Below are 24,169 nucleotides of genomic sequence, written 5' to 3'. Positions count from 1 at the left end.
TTGGCAAGTGCTCTACTACTTAGCAACAGCCCCAGCACCTGTATTATATATTGTTTTTAGTCATATATTCAAGGCCCCTTTCTAACCTCCTCTTTAAAGAAACAAAGCCTATTAATGCCTTCTAAAAATTAGATTTAGGCTACACATAATAATCGTGTATGTTTACAGGATAAAGATTGACACTTTCTGGGTCTCATAATTAAATTACTTTTATATGAATAAAGTTAGAAAAATGATGAAGACCATTTACATGCTCACACATTAGAGTACATTCATTCCAAGGTAATATTTCTTGCCATAAATAAGCTCTTGCTGGTTTTGCATAACCAAAAACAATAGTTCATGTTATCCAAGGTAAAGTAAAGTAGTTTAGAAAATGACTGTCTAATTTTTTTTTTAATTGGGCCTAGAGGAATGGCTTGGCATTGCCCACTTTTCTGGAAGACCCAGTTTCAATTCTTAGCATACACTTGTCTATAACTCTAATCCCAGGAAATCCAACACCCTCTTGTGGCTTCTTTATGAATACCAGGCACACACATGCTCCACAGACACTCAGGTAGGCAAAACACCCATACATATAAAAATAAATTTTTAAAATTATATCTACATGTGTACCTGCATGCACATGTGCATACACCTATACAAACACACACATACACACATACACATGGAATTTTTAATAAACATAGAAACATATGGCTTTGGTTTTTGCATACTATTTTATTGTTAAATTATTTCTGTTTTCAATCAGCACCATTTACAGAGAAGCAGTATTAGCATTGTTTTTATCAGATGGGATACAGCAGAAATAGTTTAAAATGTCAAGCATAGATGCGTACTACATATTTAACATGTGGTTACTACTCTCTATAGTTCTGATTAGTACTTTCAGATAAATTTTAAATATAGCTTCCATTTAAAATCAAATTATTTCTGTTTTGTTCACAAAAATAATAATACTAAGCACCTTTCCTTGTATTTAAGATTGAGTAGGGCAACCTAGTATGAGGAATAGGGTTCCAAAAGCCAGCCAAAGAGTCAGAGACAAACCCTGGTCCCACTGTTAGGAGTCCCATAAGAAGACCAAGCTACACAACTGTCACATATCTTCAGAGGGCCTAGGTCAGTCCCATTTGGTTTCTTTTAAAGTATAAGTAGATTTAAAATACCATAAGCCTGCAATTTAGAGTGTCAAATTATAGCATGTATCAACTGTAGATGTCTATGATGTAGGCAATACTTGGTCTGCTATGAAGGACAATCAGAATGAAGGAACATTCTTTTTTCTTTTGAGAAAAGAAGAATACTCAATAAAAATAATATCAGGGAAGCAAAGAAAAGGCTGGTCCTCCAGATAAAAGGGCCTTTCACTGAAGGCAGCTAGGTCTCACTTCATTGACACTTACATGCATTATCCCTATTACTAGGAAGAATGTAATGCCATTCCATTCTTGCACATTAAAATCATTATGTGCATATGAATACATTTTTGAAACTGTGGACACTGCATGGCAACTAAGCCATTTTGGAATAAATTCATATATTATGTCACAGCAGGCATAAATTATTTATACCTTAACTGTTCATTATACCAGAAAAAAATTCACTAAATATACTAGTAATTTTGAAATGCTGTCATAAAAATATGGTTGTAGCACTTTATTGTCTTTCCGAATTACATTTGATAAGAAGAAGCTAGCTGCTTTACTTATTTGGATAGAAGTACATTCTGGAACATATTATTAAAAATATACTTACAGAAATTAAGCTTACCATAATTTTCCCTAGAGGAGACATTATTTAGTTTATGCCATTGACCATGTACAGAAAAAAAGCTTATATTCAGCTACAGTGATGCTGATAACTATCTACTCATGGTCTCTTAGTGACATCAGTCAATTGGAGATAGGAATATAGCCACTGTAGCTGGACATCCATCATTTCCTGTTGACATGAATCTGGCATCATACTTTCATGGTTCTTGAAGGCTACATTGGCTGGATTTACCAGTGTTTTCAGTTATTCAACAGTAAGAGAACCAAACATCAGGGAAGCTAAAGGTCACCATCTCTATAAAACTAGAGAATAGAAGTCTCTTGGTTAGCATCACTGATAGGAACCATGAAAACATAGCTTAATGTGGAAGCCAGAGCCTGAGTGCAGCAACACCTGCTCATCCTGAAAAGAATCCTCCCCAGATAATTCTGTTATAAAGAAGGCCATTTGGCACCTGTTGATCCAGCATAACTTTGCAGTTTCTGATAACCTGATTGTGGGCTCCTGCTGCAATCTATAATATAACAAACTAAGAGGGTATAGCTAAGTTCATATTCAACATTAAAAGTATGAGGCAGACACACAAATATGTGAACATCTAATCCCTGAAAAGACTTCTGCCCATGGAGTGACATTTCAACATGCAAGGGTCAGACATGGGTAATTGGTTTATCTGGTACCTTAGAACACTCCCTTCCCACATTGTGTCTGTCTGTCTATCTATCTCTGTATGTCTCTGACTCTCTGTCTCTGTCTCTCTGTGTGTGTGTGTGTGTGTGTGTGTGTGTGTGTGTGTGTGTGTGCTTGAAGACACCCTCTCTGTTAACTATTCTCAAATGTACAATTTAAATTTGTGATCCATAGTTATCCTACTGTTGCATGTCAGTAGAAGTTATTTCTTTTATCCCTCTGTGCCCCTATGCTCGCTGTCTTGGTGATTTTTTTTCAAAATGAGATTGTTTTATTTCTGGGTTTCATCTCTGAAAATTAAATGCACCTTAATATATTTGTTTGAATATCATCTCAGTTGAAAATTGTCCAACAAACCCCAAATTTTGTGGTCTCCTGCATTTAAGTCCAACTATATTTTATAGGCAAACTAGGACAAGCACATCCTCCCAGGGGGCAATCATTCTCATGGGATAAGCAAGCATAGGGCATTTTGCTGACTCTACCAGAGACAAGAAGGTTTTCATATAAATAAACACGGTAGATGGGTGTGCACGAAGGAGGTAGTTTAAAAGAACAGAAGGAAAAACATGGTCGCCCTTCTCATTTGACGCTACTCATTTGATAAAACTAGCCTGATAAAACTAACTGAGCATCTAGCATAAGCCTACACTGCATTGTTTAAATGCTTCCCTGTGTGGAAGCAGAGCTAGTGTTCTGTCAGGTTATCACTGATGATGTAAGAATTCTTTTGAAGTGTCCACTTTGTGCAGAGATTTGATGAAGCTGTACTATGTCAACTGTGTGGAATGATGCTATAGAAAACTGATGACATTGATAGAGAATAAATAGTTTAACGAGAGGCAGGGTATAAAACGGGAGCCACATCTCCCAGCATATGAATTATTGCCTTTGTATTAGTTAAATGCTTGGGTATAAATGCAATGTTATCATAGTAGTTAAAAAGATTTAATGCCTTTGGTGGTGATGGAGGAGGGGCATGCATAACAGCCAATCCCAGAACTGAGTTTCCGCCATCCTCTCCGAGGTCTCCCACAGCTCATCTATATGGATGCAGAGATGCACATAGTACAGGTGAAGAGATTAAGTCGCCGAGGAGTTGTGGGGATTGATGACTGAATCTCACTATAAATATTCTATTACCATTAGCCTCAATCCCTTTTATCTTGTTTATTTCTCACCACTTACTACACATCAGTGTGGTGACAGTGATTGATGGAAGCCTCCTGCAGTCCTCAGTGCACGTGCTTACCCAGGTCTAAGCCTCGATCCGGTTACATCAGAGGCTCATTAGGGCTCCAGAGAAATGGAGACCTTAGGTCGACGTTAACTACTATAGGCTTTTACAGTGAGCCTATGTAAATCAGCTCCTTCTGGATCCAGACCATTAATGTGTAGATTTTCATTTAAATACCAGACCTTTCTTACTACATTTTTATGAGTTTTATTTATAGGCTAATGTCAAAAATGGGGGAAAGGTAACACACACACACACACACAAAAAGAGTAAAGAACAATAAAATCTTGTATAAACCTGCCACAGATTTTGGAACATTTTCTACTAACATCTTTCTGTGTCTATGTGCACACTCTTAGGTAGTCAGACACTCACACTGATACATCTTATACATGTTTTGTATAATTGTTGTCTATTGTATTTCAATTCTACATTCTTTTCCCTATTTGTTAAGCCATGCACACTTTTGTCATCAAGTATAATTTATAATATTTGCTGATGATGGCATACTTCGTCTTCTGCTGTTGAACATTTAGGATGTTGCCAAGTGCTCATGATTGTATGTAGTGTAGTAAACAGCTTCATATTAAAACTTTCTTTCTTTTTTAGTCTTTCTCTTTTATCAGTATAGTCTAGATTCTCACAAACAGCTCATTGACTGTCTAAATATTCCCTCTCTTCACATAGTTGCAAACCTAGTTAATAGAAATTATATTTCATCTGCGAAGAGCTGTATTTACTACTTGCAGAAAGTGGAAAAACTGATTAGGTGGCAATTTTTCTTCAGTTAAGCTTAATTTTACCAGACATAATGGTAGTTAGTGCAGCTAGGTGGTCTAAGGTAAAAGTTAAGCACTGCATTAAGAATGGGAGCTACTGAGCAATTTTACATATATTTTTGGACACTCAATATGAAGACTCTTGAACTGATGGGTAAAATATGCTAGAACTTAATACTTATCATACTAGAAGTATCTTAGTGTTTTTGTTGTTGTTGTTGTTATGAGCAAATCCCTGACAACTTAAGGAAGGAATGATTTATTTAGGCTCCCAGTTTGAGAGTATGCAGTCTATTCGGAAGGAGGGCAGGGAGGACAGGGTGGTGAGGCCGCTGAACATACCCCATCTGCAGTCAGGAAACAGCCAGGGATGAGTGTTAGTGATCACCTCATTGTCTTCATCTTTTGTTGTCTGTTCGGAGTCCCTATGGGATGGTGCTGCCACATTTGCAGCAGGACTTTCCTCCGTAGTTAATTATTTCTGGAAACACTGTCATAGACACACCCTGGGGTGTATTTTCACAGGGATTCTGAATCCAGTCTAGTTGACAATCAGCATAAGGTAATGTAATTCATTCTCAGAGATGTTCATTCTCTACTGAAAGGAGTTGAGAAAGTAAAGGCAAGGGTCTCCCCAAAAGTCAGAACAAAACAGACGGGAAAGGATTGCTTGCTTAGAAAATAATTCCTTTCCTTTTATTTTATATTCCATTACCAGTTTCAAAATATGAAATATTCTAAATTTTATGGAGGGAAAAAATCAAACCATTGTCTCAAGCATGTTGTATCAATTCGTAGGTCATTGTGTGGCAGGAGCTTGGTGTGAGCACTAGGTTTGAAGATTCATGTCTTGTTCAGGTTAGTCCTGGTAGCTCAGCCTTGCTGAATCCATCTGTCTGATGGCTGCCATGAGGCTGGATCACAGACCTCCAGGAGGGTTTGTGAGGCAAAGCTGGTTCTCGAGCAGTGATTGTTTGCCCAGTTCTATTTTTGTTTATTTATTCTAAAGGTAGTACTCATTGCTTTTATGTTTTTAAGTATGTATGTATGTATGTATTTGTTTATTTATTTAGTGTGTGTGTGTGTGTGTGTGTGTGTGTGTGTGTGTGTGTGTGTGTGTGTACATGAGCACCACACAGCGCATGTGCAGGGACTAGATAACAGCTTTGTGGAGTCATTTCTTTCATACTTACATGGGTTCCGTCAGACCTGCACAGCAAGCATGTCCACCCACTGAGCCATTTTGCTGGCTCCTAGTTCTTATTTTTTTAATGATAAAGACAAATTATTTCAATAGATAATTTTTTAAAAACGTTTTCAAATTCATAACCTAAAACTGTGCCTGAGAGACGATTAGTAATATACCACAAAGAAAATGTGGAAAAGTTAAAATTCTGAAGTTAAGAAACTCTCCCATCCCCAGGACAGTCTTCTCTTTTCATGAATAGTTAACTGGGGGTGCAGGGGCACTGGCGAAATGGTGAGTTGGTCTCACTGGGCGAGAGCATTTGCTCATAAGCATGAGGACCTGGTTTCAAATCCCAGACCCATGTTAAAAGCTGAACATGGCAGTGAGAACCTATAAGCCCAGCACTGAGGGAAAGGAGGTGTAGATACATACAGAGACCTGGAGCTCACTGGACATTCAGTGTAGCTAAAATTGTGAGCAGTAATCAGCTGTCATAAAGGAATAAGGCAAAGCATGCTAGATCAGGATACCTGATATCCTCTCTCTTGGCCTTCACATAGGAACATTCCCCCACAGAGAGAATAAGAAAGAGAGGGAGACACACAAGTTGATCAAGCTTCACAATTGTCACATATATGTAGAGAGCCTAGGTTGATCCCATGCAGACTCCCTGGTTGTTGGTTGAGATTCTTTGAGCTTCTATGAGCCCAGGTTAGTTGTTTCTGTGGGTTTTCTTATGATGTTCTTAACCCCCCTGGCTCCTACAATCTCTCCTCCCTCTCTTCAGCTGGATTCCCTGAGCTTGTCCCAATGTCTGGCTGTGGGTCTCTACATCTGTTTCTATGAGTTACTGGATGAAACCTCTTTGATGACAATTGGGGTAGTCACCAATCTATGAGTGTAGCAGAATATCATTAGTCGTCATTACATTGACTTTTTTTCTGCAATCATGTTTGGTCCTACCTCAGGTGTCTGGGCCATCTAACCTCTGGGTCCTGGCACTCCAGGCAGTGTCAGGGGTGGGCTTACTCTCATGGTATGGATCTGAGGCTGGACCAGTCATTGGTTGGACACCCCCGCAGTCTCTGAGCCACCATTACCCTCTCCTTGCCACATCCCATAGGCAGGATAGTGGGATCAGGGGCTACTGGGTTGCTTTGCCCAGCTTAATACAAGGGGAGGAGCTTGGTTCTACTACAACCTGATAGGCCATGCTTTGTTGATACCCGTGAGAGACCTGCCCCTTTCTGAACAGAAACAGTGGAGGATTGGAGGCCTGAGGGGAAGTAGGGCGAAAGAATGGGAGATGAGGAGGGAGGAAAATTGCAGTCAGGCTGTAAAATAAATAAATAAAATTTGATTAACAACAAAAAAAAGAAAAGTAGTAATAGTAGTAGTAGTGAGGGTGGTGAATAGTTAATTGATCAAAATAATTTCAACAACTTAGATTTATGGTTTCAAATGTTATCATACTCATTTGTTTGAGCCTCAGCAGTCATCATCATAGAAGCTCTTGAGAGGTGGGTGATCCGTTCAAGGCTAATTCACTCACTAACACTAAAGATGGAATTGAAAGATACCTTCTTTCTTTCTCTCCAGTCTTTGAGCTGTCATGTAAGGAGAAAGGAGGGGAGGGGAGTTACAATGATAGATTATGTAAAAGTTAATGAAAGGGAAAGCCTCCTGTCAATATTGCACTCCTAAATGATTTTTAATATAAAAAGACAGAAATTGAAATTAAATGAACCACAAATGCAACTTGAAAACTGGGAAAAGCACATCAAAATTAAATTAAAAGTAGGACACAAACATCAATAAAGATAAAGGCAAATATTGCTAGAATAGAAGACAGAGAGAAAGAGATAGAAAGTTGAATCTCTTATTTTTCATACAAGAAAAATTTACTTAAATAGATTATTCATGCCCAGCATGATGAAGGAGAAAATAAAGCACAAACTGGAGACAACCATGTCCTACCTACCCTCTCAAACTGCTAGTTAGGCTTAGTGAGTGGTCATCCAATCCTTCCTATGAAATTACTGTATATTTAACATCAAGCACCTTGAAAGATTTTTTATAGTATTTTTATTTTATAATTAACTTAATTTCACATATCAGCCACAGATTCCCCCGTCCTCCCTCCTCCCCCCACCCCCCACTCCCACCTCCTCCAAGGCAAGGTCTCCCCTGGGGAGTCAGCCCAGCCTGGCAGACCCAGCCAAGGCAGGTCCAGTCCCCTTTTCCCTATACCAAGGCTGAGCAAAGTGTCTCAGCACAGGTCCCAAAAAGTCAGCCCATGCACCAAGGACAGGTCCTGGCTCCACTGCCTGGAGGCCTCCCAAACAGTTCAAGCTCATCAATTTCTCACTTATCCAGAGGGCCTGGTCCAGTTCCATGGGGGTTCCTCCGCCATTGGTTCACAGTTCATGCACTTCCACTACTTTGGCAATTTGTCCCTGTGCTTCCTTCAACCATGGTCTCAGCATCTCTTGCTTATACAAAGAACCACAGCCGCAGTGGCTCAAACACCAGAAATGTAATCCTTGATACTAGGAGTCTAAGGGGAGGATTTTGACACAGGATCTTAAACTATATTCTGTGGGTCTCCACAGCTATTGGTCCACAGCTCATGTGTTTCCACTAGTTTGGTTTGGTTGTCTCTGTAGGTTTCCCCATCATGATCTTGATGTCCCTTTGCTCCTAGAATCCCTCTTCTCTCTCTTCGACTGGTCTCCTGGAGCTCAGCCCAATGCTTGGCTGTGGATCTCTGCATCTGCTTCCATCAGTTACCAGATGCAGGCTCTATGATGACAGTTAGGGTATTCACCAATCGAATTATCAGGGGAGGGGCTTGGACCTGCCACAACTGAACGTACCAGGCTCTGCTGACTCCCCATGGGAGACCTTGCCTTAGAGGAGGTGGGAATGGGGGTTGGGTTGGGGAGGAAGGCTGGGGGGCAGGAGGAGGGAGGAGAGGGAGGTCTGTGGTTGGTATGTAAAAGGAATAGAAAATTTCTTAATAAGAAAAAAAAGAATGATAAAAAATATTGTTTGGAACTTTGCATTATATCAGCAGCTCACAATATTGAACTTTGTTCAAAGGAGTGGCCGTCGCTTCTGCCTGTAGTTGCTGTGCTGAGCCCGTAATGCACAAAGCTTGTGTGTACCGCAGCTGCTTTCACTGTGGTCATCTCTCTTCCATGCTTTAATACAGTTGATTGTTACTTTGCAAGACAATCTGAAATTGCTGTCACTCCTCTACTAATGAACATCTGCTTTGCCCGTAACAAGCACAAACTCACACCTGTGCATATGTCATTTTCCTAGGTAGTAGCTTTTATTTTTAAAGTCAAATCATACTACAGCTTTTTTTGTTTATAATTAAAAAATACTTTAAAATGACATTTAAACTCAACATATTATATGACTCAAAAATATCTCTCACGTGAAGGTGATGTGTGCTGCCCCATGAAAAATACGGATTAGAATGATTATGCATGAGTTCTGATCAGAACTGCAGAAAATGCAGGGAAGGATCTGGGACTCTACATAATACTAATTCATGATACAAACTGTCCTCATCTCAATAATAGTGTTACCTGAATAGCCAAAGCCATGGTCCTAAAAGTTCTAGGACAAATGGTACCAACGTTATCTGGTCTGTATTCAGGTTCTCCGATTAGACAACAAGACAGGACACACACATAGTTGGGTAGGTACAAGGGAATATATTGTAGGAATTGGTCCATGTGGTGAGGAAACTGGCAAGACCCCTTCCAAGCCCACTGCAAGCTGGAAAATCAGAGGAGCCAACAGCATGGCTCAGTCTGTAGTAGAAGACCTCAGAACCAGAGAAGCTGATATGGTTCAGCCTCCAAGGCCAAGTTCTTGGTGCAAGTCTCAGAGTCTAGAGGCCAGAAAACCTGGAGCTCTTTTGTCTAGGGGCAGAAAAAAAAAGAGGTTCCAGCTCCAAGAGAGAAAGGCAATTTATCTTTCTTTGCCTTTCATTCGATCCAAGCCTCCAGCCAACTGAATGAGTCCTACCCATACTGAGAGCAGATCTTGCCCATTCAGTCCACCAGCTCACATAAATTATCTTCTGAAACACTCTCCCAGAAGTAATGCTTTGATACTATACTAAGGACCTTGCCAAGTTGGCACCCAAAATTAACCATCACACCTGGGAACTTTTTTTTTGCTTGCAAATTCTCAAGCCCCACTGAAGATAGACTCAATTGGGAGCAAACCTGGGATAGAGCCCAGAAATGTTTTTTCAAAAGATCTCCAAGGTATTCCCATTCACTTGAGGAAGAACCACAAGGTTGAAATGAATCAGTAGTCATAAGCAAGTCCCCTCCCCCAACATCAGCACAGAAATTCTTGTTAATAGGAACACATACCTGTCAACTTCTAGTTGGTACCTAGTTTAACCAGTCTAGAACTATATGTCACCACTCAGTGAGTCATATTCAAATTTTCATTTGGCCTCCATCTTACATTTTATAACAGCATGCAACAACTCTTGACCACTTTAGCTATCTCTGTCTGTCTCTTTGCTCCAAATGATCCCATCACCGTGACGTCATCCTTCGTTAACATCTAAGTTCCTTTCATTTTTAGACATTTTTTTCCAGACTTTACCTCATTTTTCAATTTTAACTTTTTAACTTTGATTTTATCAAAATAAAAACAGTTAGAGATTATGTATCCTCAATGGAAGTGATTGTGCTGCTGTGGAATATTAGAGAAATAACTGATTTTCCCCCTAACATTTAGAAAAAAAAAAAAAGAAAGAGACAATAGAAACAGGAATAGTTATTTGAAGGCTTCTTCATGTGGGCTGCAAGATGGCAGTACTTAACTACTGTCTTCTGCCATTCTAATGGACAAATGGTGGTATCTGCTGGGAAAGAATGGGATAATGTGCTGTTCAGTGTTGGTCAATTCGACACAAACTAAAGTCACCTAGGCAGAAGAAACCTCAACTGAAGAACTGCCTCGATCAGATTGGCTTGTGAGCATTCTGTGTGACATTTTCCTGGCTAACAATTGATGTGGGAGGCCCAGTCTACCAAGAGTAGTGCCATCCCTGAGCAGGGGTCTGGGGTGTATAAGAAAGCAAACTGAGCAAGCCTCAGGAGTAAGCCAGTAAGCAACACTCCTCCATGGTCTCTGCTTGGGTTCCTGCCTCCAGGTTCCTGCCCTACTTCAGTTCCTGTTGTGGAGTCTCTGGATGATGAGATGAAGAAGTGTGATGTAGAAGAGGAAGCAGAATAAACTCTGCCCCTACCCCCGTGTTGATTTTGGTCATGGTGTTTGTCATAACAGCAGAATGCATTTTAGAACAGATCATTGAAAACAGCCAACAAATATGAAATAGGTAGATAGGTGATTTTATTCATTATGATTAAAAAATAGTCTCAAACATTACTCTTCTCAGTGGCCTCATGAGGACTTCCATGCTTTGTATTCCTTCTTTGGGTCTAGATATGCTTCTCTGTAAATTTTAATATAAATCCAGCAGAAAATAGAAATGAAGGTGTTTTCTTAATAGTCGCTGAAATATTCTTATTTTAAATTGTAGGGTCGTTCTGTTAGGAGAAACCTATTTCAGAAATAATTATCTTCACATTGAAGTCAAACAAGCAATCTGTTGTGAAACTGAAAAACTGAAATGTCATTGGTAATCCAAGCTCATAACAACACATGATAAATATTGTTTCTATTTTCTGATCCTTGGTGAATGAAAGAAATTAATATCCAATCTTTCTTTAAAATACATAGTTTCTTTTGTGGAGGAATTTCTTTATACTATATAGTGAAATGTATTTTAAATTATAGTAAAATAGTGTTGAGTAGAAAAAGAGAGTGCTTTTTGAAAAAGCTACATTTTTAAAACATGTCTTAAACTTATTTGCAGGAGGTTAAAATTTTTTTCTTTGTGACCTGAGTATAAAACATTACTTGGAATTTTAAAGAAAAAAAAAATCACGATTGCTTCAGAATACATGCCGCAAACTCCAGAGAAGTAGCCTAGTTTTCCATGATTTTTTTTGGCTCTGAAGACTGAGGAGGCACCATCCCCTGACAGTCCCTGTATTGTTTCTTAGTTTGAAGCAAGGTACACGGGGAGGGAGTGGAGTCTGGCCAGTACTCCAGCAGACTATGGGTACAAGGCAGAGTTTGTGAAGGCTTGATCTGTGCTCACTGGGGGCAGCTCCATACTCTTCAGCTCCTGATGCCTTTTCTAGACAGACGTTACAGCCTGGCAGAACTGACTGTCCTTAAGGAACATGCTTCTAGGTAAGTAACAGAGCTCACAGATGGCTGATGTGCTCCGTTCTGAAAGGATGGGAGACGTCTCTGTCGGTGTGCCTGGCTTTGCTTTTATTTCTAGGCTTATAAGGTCTCTAGCAGTGCTAGACGGTGCTATAATTAGTACTATTTATCCTGCCGGATTTTAGGTGATAAGATTTGATGATTGAGAACAACCTTAGAAATGTGTGTCTCTAGTTGTGGTTAGTATTTGACCTGTATTTTAAAAATTTCTGTTAAAGTAAACATAATATCTTGAGATTTCTATTGATTGTTATAGACACAATAGGATCTTCAAGATATAAATGTGAAAATGACTTATATTTTAAAAAATGTAGTGGGCTCATTTATGTGCTTAACAAGCTCTGGTGTATCTTTGAAAAGGAGTGGGTTTGCATGCCTGTCTTATTAATATTTAAAGTAAATGGAATCTTAAATTGTCAGCATTGAAATTAATTTCAAATAGTGGAACAGTAAAAGGTAATGTGTTACTGTGTACATGTTTAGCAATATTCAAAATTATATCCTATGCAATCTAAAAATGTTTTAAAATTTAACATCAGCATGCATCAGCCTTTGTAGAAATCTGATGAGAATTTCTAAAGAACATCTGATATAGGTGGTTTTCTCACTGCGGAAAAGGGCATAATTAAATTAGAACTTCACTGGATGCTTCATAAACATTTTAAAATGCTTCATTGGTAACTGCTTCATTTACTGTCAAGTTAGTACTGTAAAACACTGGCTGAATTTTATGGCTTAGATTATTTATTTGGGAAAATCAACATTTTCCTAGCAGATTATATCAGTTAATAAAGACTCCACAAACATCTGGAATCCCGGGGAAACTTAGTGAAGACATCTGGAGTTTTGACTCTGCTGTTTCACATTGACAATCAAATACATGACCTGACTTATTGGAGCAACTCCAGTTTCGGTATATAGACTGCTTCTACCAGAGTCGGCTGATAATACATGGAGGATACAGTTAACTCTGCTTTGTTATTTGACATAGTATCAAAATATTTAAATATGGGGGGGTCAATTTTTTACTGTAATTTTAAGCCTAACCCACTTGGGAAAGCACACTAAAATGAAAATAAGGTTTGCTTTAGAATTGGGAGACTGTACATTGCTCCTCACCCCTGGGTTGGGAGACTGTGTTGACCCTGGATCTGTACATTGCTCCTCACCACTGGGTTGGGAGACTGTGTTGACCCTGGATCTGCGCAATGCTCCTCACCCCTGGGTTATATCACCTCTGTAAAATTATTTCCTCAATTCTTGTTTTGTTCCTGTTTCACTCTGCCCTCGGTCTGTTTTCCTGTCATGTTGGAAGTGGTGTGGACATGTGTAAAATAGTTTAGAAATTTTAAACACGAGCTTCTGGAAAGAGCTGTTCTACGTATCTAAAGTAGCTGCCATTTTCTTCACCATTTCCCAAAGCCTCCGTACATGCTTGTTTCAGGCCATCAAAGTCAGAAAATTACGGGCAATACCCACCTCAAAGACACTCATTAAGGGGGCCCTGCAGGTCAAATCCTCTTTAAAGTAACTTCTTCCACCAAAAATTTCAAGGTATTTTCACCTTGTTTCCATGACCTGATGATTTGCCCAGATTTCCTCCATTTGTTTGACCTAGAGAAGCCTGCAAACTTGAGCTGGCACTCATTTCAAGGTGGCAGAGGTGGGAAAGAGGGAACCTGATGTGACAGGAGTCAGAGTCCTCTCTCCTCAATGTCTAGGGGGTACCCGGAAAAACCATCTGTCCTCCCTGCATGCATCTGCTCTAGAGATGAGGGGATGGACCTTGGCATTTGCTGTAAGGATCACACAGGTGGTGTTTATGGCGTGTCACATGGCACACTTTACCCTGTAAGTCAGCGACCACCAATTATTGTCTTAGGAAATTAACAACCATTGTCTTCTCTCTGGACTTCCCACACTTTCGAAGGCTACTGATGCATTATGGGTTTGACGAAGTTCTTTGTGTCCATTTTCCAGTGAGGCGAGTGAATAACTTGCCTGTATAAATTTTGAGTTGACAGGAGTTAACTCTGGATTATAGTTGTGAGCTGTAATTACTTCAATGGTTGAGCGTATTGACCTCTGGGAGTAAAAGGTTTTCTTTTATACCGAGTGTGAAAGAGGTGTTTGTGAATTCATTTCTGTCTCCTATTCATACCTTGGTTAAAAACCAGCCATGGTGTGGTGCAGTCTCTGGAACATGACTTTAAGCTCACTTATTCTTGGCCACGTAGCAGTTGGGAATATGCAAACAGGCCTGAAGGGAACCGAACAGTAAATGTCTTCATAGGCAGGAAACCTAATATTTACACAACAGTCATCGGGGGAGGGTCACTAAGGTGGCTTATGACTAAGTTTTCTTGTTCTTGGTGGGTGGAAGCTAGCATTCTCTCTCACAGGGCTTCCTTGTGTCTGTATGTCTAACAGAACAGACTGCAGGACAGCGGTGGCCGAGACATTTTGGCATCAGTGGCTGGCTCCCTTCTTCCCCTGCGCTCTGCTCCATGTGGAATGCCCTCACATGCTCCTATCCCTTATCAATATGGTTTCTCCTCTTCATGTATTCATGCTAAGATCTCGTGGTTATAGTGGTGAAGCAAGATTGTCCACGTACCTACATTTGAGCATACTGAAAACTTTAAGCTGAAATCCAAAACCCCTGGTTCCTAATCCCCACAGTTATTAGCAGTCGTCCGTAAGTGGGTTGTGAGGTTTTGAAGGAAAAGCAGGGTAGAACCTGTGGCCCCTACAGAGCCACAGGTTTCACTCTAGAGTTTGGAAAAGTCCTGTTTTTCTTATGTGTAAAGCACACATATGTGCATGTGGCATGTCTGTAGTATTAAAATTTCATGGAAGATGTTTAAGAAAAAAAATGTGTCTAAGAAGGCTCCTTTGGAGGGTCATAATATAACAAAACAAAATGCAGAAAAAATACTGCTGTAGATGAGGGTAAGAAAGGAAGGATTCTATAAGCCTGTAGAGTATGAATTTTTCCCGTGTTGCTTCCAAATGCTTTCAGTTTTGTGCTTGAAATCCACTTAGGAAATCTATTTTAAAAGCTGCACTTGTGTCTGTTAAATAAGGTCTGATTATCAGCCATCACTCCTTCTTAAATATAAGTGAAGAAGAGGGAAGCGTTTGAGAACAGGATGTCTGTCCTTGTGTGGGAGTCACAGACTCACCTCATCCTTGCTCTGTGACCCGCAGCAAGTCACTTGCCCTCTTTGGGCCTCAGTTTCCTTGTGTTTGAAACTACCTGGGGATCATAATGTCCATATGGCATAATTCCAAGACTCATAAGGATTAATCAAAATGATGTCTGTAAAACCTTCTCTATGTTACCCAACAAATAGTGAATGCATGACAGTTAGTAACAGGAATGTTGTTTCATATCAGTTATAGGTTTTTAAAGTTCCATAAAATTGAAAATTGGCCCTTCAAGTTAAAAGTATTAATATCCATAAAGGACAGAGATTTCTCCAAAGTGTTAAAACTCCCCACAATGAAAGACATATTTCTAATATTCTGTCAAGCTCAGTAACACCTTCCTGTTGACATAAACCAAAAGCAGAATCAAACCTAATTAAACTTCTAACATCTCTAGATATGGTATAATCTCTGTGAAATGTCTTATGATTCTGTCCTTATATTTTGTTGGGATCTTTTCTTTACACTACACCATGCTTCCCTGTAACATAGCTGTATTTCTTCTTGTGCCATGAAAATTGATACTACTGTCTGGTCAAACCTTTTGTGGGTTTGGCCTAGAATTAGCATTAACTCCATCTGCAGAGATGGTCTTTGTCTTTAGGTATTCTGGCATGCATTAAATCCCAGGATTAAAAAGTTAATTGAAAGGACATAGTATTTAAACCATGAGAATTCTCATGAGGTAGGTGAATTTTAGTTTTGATACAAGTCTGTAGAAGAGTTCATTTTCTTAAAATGAGGGTCCACAAACACTCCCCTCCTCTTCCTCTCCCGCCTCCTTGTTTTTCTGGATGTTTATTCTGTTTTTGTGATGTCCACCTGCCAATATTGCTTCCTGGTTAGTTTGCTTTCTTTTGCTTGGTAAAATTAATACTGTCACTTCCACTGATGAATATCCAACAGGAAAGGAAGGTGAATTAATTATAAGCATTGTGATGTGACAGGTAGGATAACCCCTCTGGATGGACTAATGTATTCTCCCATGCCTAATGGTAATCTAATTTGTTGGTAATTTATCTCCTCAACCGTGTTTTGACTTTCCTATGAGAAAAGTCATTTCATGATAAACAGCCATGGAGAAATGTTTTCTGTACCACAGTGTGGTTTTGTAAATTTTGCCTCAGTAGGAGAAAACGGCCATTTGGGAATCAAAATGAAGAGAATGTTGTGTGGAAGCAACACATTTATCCAGCAGAAACGGCCCTCAAAGTAGTAGAATGTAAAACAGCACCAGTAAGACAACACTCAAGACGTGTCAGCTTTCCAGGGAGCCGAGAGATCAGTTTCCCTGGGTAGACACAGCCTTGAATTTCAAAATCATGTGAGAAACCAGGGGCTCCATTTATTATAAAATATAGTGGCACAGATTCTGTCTCCATGTTCTTTAAATATTATGCTTTAAGAGTATTGGGGGGCATTTTTTATTTTAAGAAGCTAATAGACTGAAAAGTTGGGTAAAGAAACCATAACTAGGAAACAATAGCCAGAAAGTTCAAGTACACAGTAGATATCCTCCACTGCATGCATAATGGTCTCAAGTCTACCCACTGCCATTCCTGTGAAAGAATCTGAGAGACTTAAAAATTGTAGAAGACAATGATTTTTAGAACTATAGATTTGAAACGGATCTCCTTTGACCACTGACTAGTGAAATAATTTCCCCAAACCTAGATAGTTGAAAGCATTTTCCTCGATTATTTAGAATAACTCTCACATACTGGAACTTGGAAACACAGCATCAAGAAGCATTGATACCATGTCCTTTGTGCATTTAGTACAGGTAAGTGACTTAATCAAGATGTCTCACCCAGGAGAGCTGGAATCAGAATGCAATTTCCTTTCCATCTTTTTCCCTGCTGCCTTTTGTTTCAGGTTGGGTGGCTGGGGACGCTGAGCTGGTGACAGGCTCTAATCCTTCTGTGGTACCAGGTTGTGTCATCCCCAGTGCGCTAGCCCTCGGTTATGTCTGCACTTCTCTTGGCAATCCAAGATCTTCCTCTGTAATTTACTCACAAATGAGTGGAGCTAGACCTATGACCTCTTCAGTTGAAAAACTCTTTTGAATTCTGTTCATCCTTAGACTTTTTCCAATCTTCTGTGGAGATATTTCAGAATGCTTTGGAGAAACATTGCCAATTACTCTTTATTCATTCAGGAAGAATAGAGTGGCCTCAGATAATGTGGGGGAGGCCGAGGCTGGTCTGAATTTGTTCACTAGCTGGGGAGCAATTGCCCTTGCTGGTCACGTATTAGCTTTGGTTTCTCGTTCTTTATGGCTCTCCTGGGTCATTTGAGATGCTGTAAGATGCTGGGGGAAATAGAGATGGGTTGATAATTGATTTGTTCCTGCTATGTCAGTTCTAAATCTCATACACAGTAGCAGAGCCTAAGTCTGTTCTATGATGTATTAGACACGCATCTGACCAAACAGTCAAGACATAATCAGTTCAGATTTTCAAACAGAATTTACTGGGTCTCTGCACAGAGATGTGGGTGATGTATTTCAAAAGGATCAGCTATCAACCACAGACGTAGAGGTGCCTTTTCCACCTCCGCTCCTGAAAGGGAAAGGAGAGGGTATAATTGCTGTGTCGGTTGACTTAAGAGCTGAAACTAGAGGCTAGAACAGAGGCTACTCAACAGGAAATGATTTTTCTAGAAAGATAGCACTGTGAAAGCGACAAGGAGAGAAGCTGCGAGAAGCACCCCAAGTTTCTCTCTTCGTCTTCCTTTTGAGTGGTTGTACCTGTCAGTAGCTGAACATAATCTGGGGCCACAAGTGTTGCAATGCAGGGGAGGAGGGGCTCTCTCGCCCACATCACATAAAGGGATGGTAAGGATAGAGACAGGGTGTGGGGACAGACACCTATCAGCACACATAACTTCCTAAACTCATAGGAGAACATCTTCTCTCAATCACACTTCATTTGAACAATCCCCAAAGAAAGTGCCTTTCTGCTGAACTTTGGGTCTCCATATTCTAGAGACAGAGTTCAGATTTTCTAGATGTTGTCTTTCAACTCAGGATCTTTAACTCCCTTCCCAACCCCCCAACCCCAGACAGGGTTTCTCTGTGTAGCCTTGGCTGTCCTGGAACTTGTTCTGTAGACTGGGCTCGGCTTGAACTCACAGAGATCCACCTGCCTTTGCCTCCTTAATCCTGGGATTAAAGGTGTGTGCCACCACCGCCCAGCTGCTTAATCCAGTTTTTAATAGTGATGTAAAGCTATAGGGTCCAGGGATAGTGAGAAAAATACATCAGCTCCTGAAAGATGTGGTCCCAATTGTGCTGCTTTGTTTTGACATGCTCTTGCTTGTTTGTTTGTTTGTTTGTTTGTTTGTTTGTTTGGTGTGTGTGTGTGTGTGTGTGTGTTTTGTTTGTTTGTCTTTTATAGTCTTCACAGTTCTGTGGCTTCCAATGACATGGGCTTATCTATAGCAGTTCTAGCTGTGGGTTCTGTATAAAAAGGTTTCAGGTTTCTATGGATTTAGACAGGAGAAGACCACTACTGTAGTAATTTCCTCAACAAAATTTTATTGGGTACCTATTATAAACTAGATCCTGTGAGATGAGCCCTGAGATTCTCAAGGTTAGTAAGCAGAAGATAAGAAGTTTCTGTTCTTAAACACTTTATAACTCCTCCTTTTTCTATAAAAATATAACTTTTTAGAGTTTAAGGACTCTCTTAAGCATCCTCAATTTTCTATACATTTGAGAGGGTGGTCCAGAGGGACCACAGAACACTTTCTGATGCTGTGCTCAGTTCTGAAGAGTGAAGATGGCAGCTGAACGAGTCAACTAGTTACAGTCCTAGTTACTAGATACTAGTTCATAGTATCACTCACTGTTTCATTCAGAAATAATTTCTGAGTCTCTGTTGCAGGTTGGTATATGCAGGACCTGAGAAATTAATGAGATATCTTAATGTTCAGAGGATTCCCCATCAAGCTGCTAAGCAGATGTGCAAATAACCTTGATGACAAGGTAACTAGAGCAGCAAATGATGGTATTGTTTTGGAAGGGAGGAAGTGTTGTAGTAATAACCATAACACCCAATTTTCTGGCTGCTCATTCAAGCCATCTAAAGCCCCACTCTTAGTAATGTATGCCTTTTGAGGAGTCCCAAAAGTACTCTCTTATAAAGTAATATCTCACAGAATCCATTAGTACAAACTGTTCAGCAGTTTAAAATACACATGAAACAGTTGCAGGTATAGGTTGAGAGAGACCACAAGGATCTGAATTTGGATGCTCAGTAGAACTAATTGTTTTTTACCTCATTGTGTGTGTACTTTACAAACAGTACTGTTAACCTATAGTTTAGAAAGATATTCATTGAAACTGTAAAAATAGAAAACATGTAAGCATGAAAAAGTTGTTCTACTAGGGGAATGAAGTGATAGCTTGGCAGCTAAGAGCATTGGCTGATGTTCCAGAAGACATAGGTTCAATTCCCAGCACTCACATGGTACCTGACAACCATCTATAACTCCAATTCTCGGGAATCTAGTGTCTGATGACCTCTGAAAGCACTACACATACAGTGCTGCTCAGACATACACACAGACAAAATACTCACAAACATAAAATAAGAATAACTGAAAAATATTGTTCTACTAGTAGTTGGTATTATTTAACCAACTTAACAGATGTGGACCTACACTTCTTATAGCTCACTTGGAAGGTTAGTACACTTAGAAGGTTAGTACACTTACTATGTTTCTAAATCTATACCTTAAAATGTTTTCTCTAAGTCAGTTTTGTTGTGAGTCTTTCTCTGTCCCTTGAGCCAGCTCCCAAATCACAACACGGAGACTTCTTGTTAATTATGAAAGCTCAGCCAATAGCTTAGGCTTGTTTCTGACTAGCTCTTATAACTTAAATTAACCCCTTTTCTATTAATCTCTGCCCTGCCATGTGGCTTGTGGCTTGTTGCCTCATCTTCTACACATCTTGCTTCATCTGCATCTGGTTGGCGACCCCATCTTCTTCCCAGAATTCTCTCTGCCCCCAAAATCCTGCCTAGCCATTGACTGGTTAGCTTTTATTAAACCAGTTTAAGTGATACTTCTTCACAGTTTACAAAAAGATTATTCCACAACATTTCCCTCTTTTGTCTAAATAAAAAGGAAAGGTCTTTTTAACTCTAACATAGTACAATTATATACAATAAGAACAGTTATCAGATAAAAATTGCATTTACAATGTCTAGTTCATTTCTGTTTGGTATATCTGGAGAAAATACTCCATTATCTATTCTATCTTGATAAGTCCAAAGCTCTGTACCTAATTTACCTTCTATCATAACTAAGGAAAACTGCAACTGTAACTACCTAGTCTTCAACTCCATCAAAGACGCCTGAAGGATATAATATTACCTGAGTAAACGGGAAATGCAGTGCAAGCCACTTCCAAACATATACAAATGACAGATATCTGGATGCCTGGATAGTCACCCAAGGTTCCTCTGCAATGCTGGAGGCCTAGAATATCTGACAGATTTTTTTGGGAAGCAGGAATTTTGAAGGACTGTCTTGGCAAAGTTCAGCAGTTGCTTTCTTATGTGTCCTATAGAATATATGGCATGCTTTTCTATAAGACAGGAATTTTGAAGGTCTGTTCTACCTTATCTTGGCAAAGTTCAACAGTCTTTTTTCTTTGTGTCCTGCTTAACCAGTTTTTATAGCATATTGTCATCAGTCAAGATAAGAGCAGTTGCTTTGCCCAGTGGCTCACCTTGCCACAACAAAAGCAAACTCCATAAGGAGTTTCTTTAATGTCCATCAACTTCTCTGAAGAAAATTGGTGCTGCCAGGAGCAGAATGTCTCATTGTCATGAAAAGTTAATTGTCATTAACATGAAAACATGATAATCAAGTTATTAAACATCTTAAATGTCATATTCTCTAAGTCTTTGAAGTGTTTGAAGACTGTGTATCTATTTAAAATATGTCTCTGATTAATCTTGAAAATATACCTGACTGTAAGTTTGATTGTTATGGATGACTAACTACTAACCTGTATTTCTCTATTATCCTAAATAGCTTTTAAGGACTAGAACTTTACATTACATTTTTAAATGAGCTGCATAGTACAATACCTTAAACAAGAGTAGAAACATAAATACAGTATAACAAAAATAACCGCCGGGCCTTGGTGGCACACGCCTTTAATCCCAGCACTCGGGAGGCAGAGCCAGGCGGATCTCTGTGCGTTCGAGGCCAGCCTGGGCTACCAAGTGAGCTCCAGGAAAGGCGCAGAGCTACACAGAGAAACCCTGTCTCGAAAAACCAAAAAAAAATAAAAATAAAAAAAATAACCTTAAATTTGTATCAATATGCAAAAATCCATACCAGTGTAAAATATTTGAGACTAGTGATTGTTCAAAAGTAGACTCAACCATCTACCCTTTATCCCATTATTTCTATATTATATCTCCCTTTTTCCCCTTCAGACAGAGATACCTGAATCTAATCTCCATTGTTTAGCTTTCTCCCTGACCATGACTGGTACCAATTTATAACCAACAACCCTAAACAGTAACACACATCCATAACCCACCGAATGACCAAAACTACCCACCCTACTTCTTGGAAATGTGGGTGTTATGTCCTCTAGACTGCTTCCTGTTATGGGGGGGGAGGGGGGCGGCGGCAACTGCATCTTTGGAAGACTGAGAAAATCAGGATCATGGTCAAGTCCTGGATAGAATAGTCTATGAGGCTGGACCTTCTCAGCCAGCAGCCTTTAATCTGTTCTGGATGCAGAACTCGAAGAAAGCTGCAGCAGAGGCACTCTGAGAGGCTACATCACCTGAGCTACTTGTTTTCACTGGTGTGTCTGGTCCCCTTGCTCTGAAAATACATAAACTTTCAAAGGTAACATACAGATCTGTATTAACACAAGTATGGACTATGTGTTGTTCACAAGCTAGTTAAAGATTTTTTTTTTCATTTTATGTTTGACCATGTAAAATATACATCACCTGTCTTGTAGTATTTTTTAGGTTTATTTCTTTTTGTCTGTAGATAGGAACTTCAGAGGGTCTCCCCCTATCAAACTTGATCTTCTTTAACCTTGAGTGAACACACAACCTTTCTCTTTCTATGGAAACAAAAACATAACCTCTTCTCCAGCACAACATATTTTTTTACTTCCATTTTGAAGTTAAGACATTTTTAAAATATATAAATTGGTTTAATTTAGCAGTCTCTATAAGCCAATGTCTCTCAACAGCTATCATTTGTTCATCAGGAATCAAAACTTTCAAAAACAAACAATAACAAAGGATCCAGACTCCCTGTGTATTTCCCATCACCATGTGGCTTATTCTTTTATTTTATTATTACTTTACTCTTTCTTTAAACACTTTATTATTTTAAAAGTATTTATATTTTTATGACTATCTATACTCTTTTTTTTAGCCTATGTACATTGTTAAACACATTGTAACCTGTTTAGAGGGTTTTTCCCATCTGAACCTGCCTTACTGCATATCTGTAACCTTTTCTGTCTACATATGCAAAATTTTAAACTGTTGTACAACTTAGCTCATGATGTGTTGGCAGCTGGCTCTGCCCCCTTGGTTCCCTGAGAGCCTAGCTTCATGATGAAGGTACCAGTGGGAGCCATGTTTACCATCCAAGCTCTGAGAAGTTTCTGGGTCCACGCTGCTGTAGGTGTTTCTACCTAGTCTCTCATGCCACTGAATAGCTCTCCAGTCACTGCACATAAACCCCATTCAAGTGCTCAGTAGCAGGGCCTCTTAAAAGAGCCACACCTCTGTATGCCACTAGCACTGAACCTACCTGAGAGACTGCAGTCACCAGGAAGCCACATTTGAATTCGTGTTTTGAACTTTCTTTTAAAAGCTTTCTCAGCCCTGATGTGGATATAATGGCCCAGATGTTGGGCGCCATTATTTGTGAGTCTTTCTCTGTCCTACCAGTCAGCTCCCAAATCAAGACACAGAGTCTTCTTATTTAGTCTTTCTCTGTCCCGCCAGCTAGCTCCCAAATCAAGACACAAAGACTTATTAATTATGAAAGCTTGGCTGATAGCTTAGGCTTGTTTCTAACTAGCTCTTATAGCTTAAATTAACCCATTTCTATTGATCTGTGTCCTGCCACATGGCTCATGACTTGTTACCTCATCTCCTACACACCTTGCTTCCTCTGCGTCCAGCTGGTGACTCTGCCTTCTTGTTCTCAGCATTCTCTCTGCCCCAGAAATCCCACCTCGCTGTTGGCCAGTTAGCTTTTTATTAAACCAATCTGAGTGACTCTTCTTCACAGTATTCAAAAAGATTATTCCACAATACAATTTTTTTTTGTCTTTTGTATATAATGAAAGAAAAGCCCAACACTTCTGTGTTTTTAAATATGACTAAGACTAAAAGACATGTACAGTAAGGCTCTTTGTAATTTTCTAAATAATAGAAAGAAATACTCTTTTGATTTCCTATCTCTTTCTGACTCCCCCCCCTCATTTTTAGAGAAAATATATCTGATAAAGATGAGGGATAATAATTGTGTATTCAACTTCCCATGATTACAACAAAATATCTGAGATAATTTTGCTCATGTTTGTGAAGTCTATGATTAATTGTTCTCCATTGCTTTGGGCCTGTGGAATATAGCATCATTGTGGTGGGAATATTTGAAAGAATAAAACCCTAGCCAGACAGAAGATTTGATGAAAAAAGTGGAGCCCCATTGTCACCTTCTGTACACACCTCCATGACCTAATGACCTCTTACAAGACTCCACATCTTAAAGATTGTACCACCTTCTAATAGCATCATGCTGGGGTCAAGCCTTTGAAGAAAGCACCTCATCAGGGCTGAGAAAGCTTTAAAAAAAAAGTTCAAAACACAAATTCAAATGTGGCTAACCATCTTTTATAGTAGAGCAATCTCTATATTCACCTAATGCTTAAAGCCT

The 24,169-nt window shown here is 39.5% G+C and overlaps 1 protein-coding gene across 7 annotated transcripts in view; it reads left to right on the top strand.

Annotated features, from left to right (window-relative positions):
* Positions 1–24,169, top strand: part of Znf385b (zinc finger protein 385B) — a 392,624-nt gene that overhangs the window by 176,537 nt on the left and 191,918 nt on the right. The window contains exon 1 of one of the 7 annotated variants that reach the window (XM_037204904.1): positions 10,808–11,977. The exons of the other annotated variants lie outside the window; for them this stretch is intronic. Coding sequence (XP_037060799.1) covers positions 11,968–11,977 — 10 coding nt within the window. The 5' untranslated portion in view covers positions 10,808–11,967. Of the gene's footprint in view, positions 1–10,807; positions 11,978–24,169 lie in introns of those variants that run through there. 7 annotated transcript variants of the gene reach the window in all.

This window comes from Peromyscus leucopus, chromosome 4 (genome assembly GCF_004664715.2).
Source record: "Peromyscus leucopus breed LL Stock chromosome 4, UCI_PerLeu_2.1, whole genome shotgun sequence".
NCBI lineage: Eukaryota > Metazoa > Chordata > Mammalia > Rodentia > Cricetidae > Peromyscus > Peromyscus leucopus.
The sequence above is the reverse complement of the archived record's forward strand: the minus strand, read 5'-3'. Positions and strand labels throughout refer to the sequence as shown.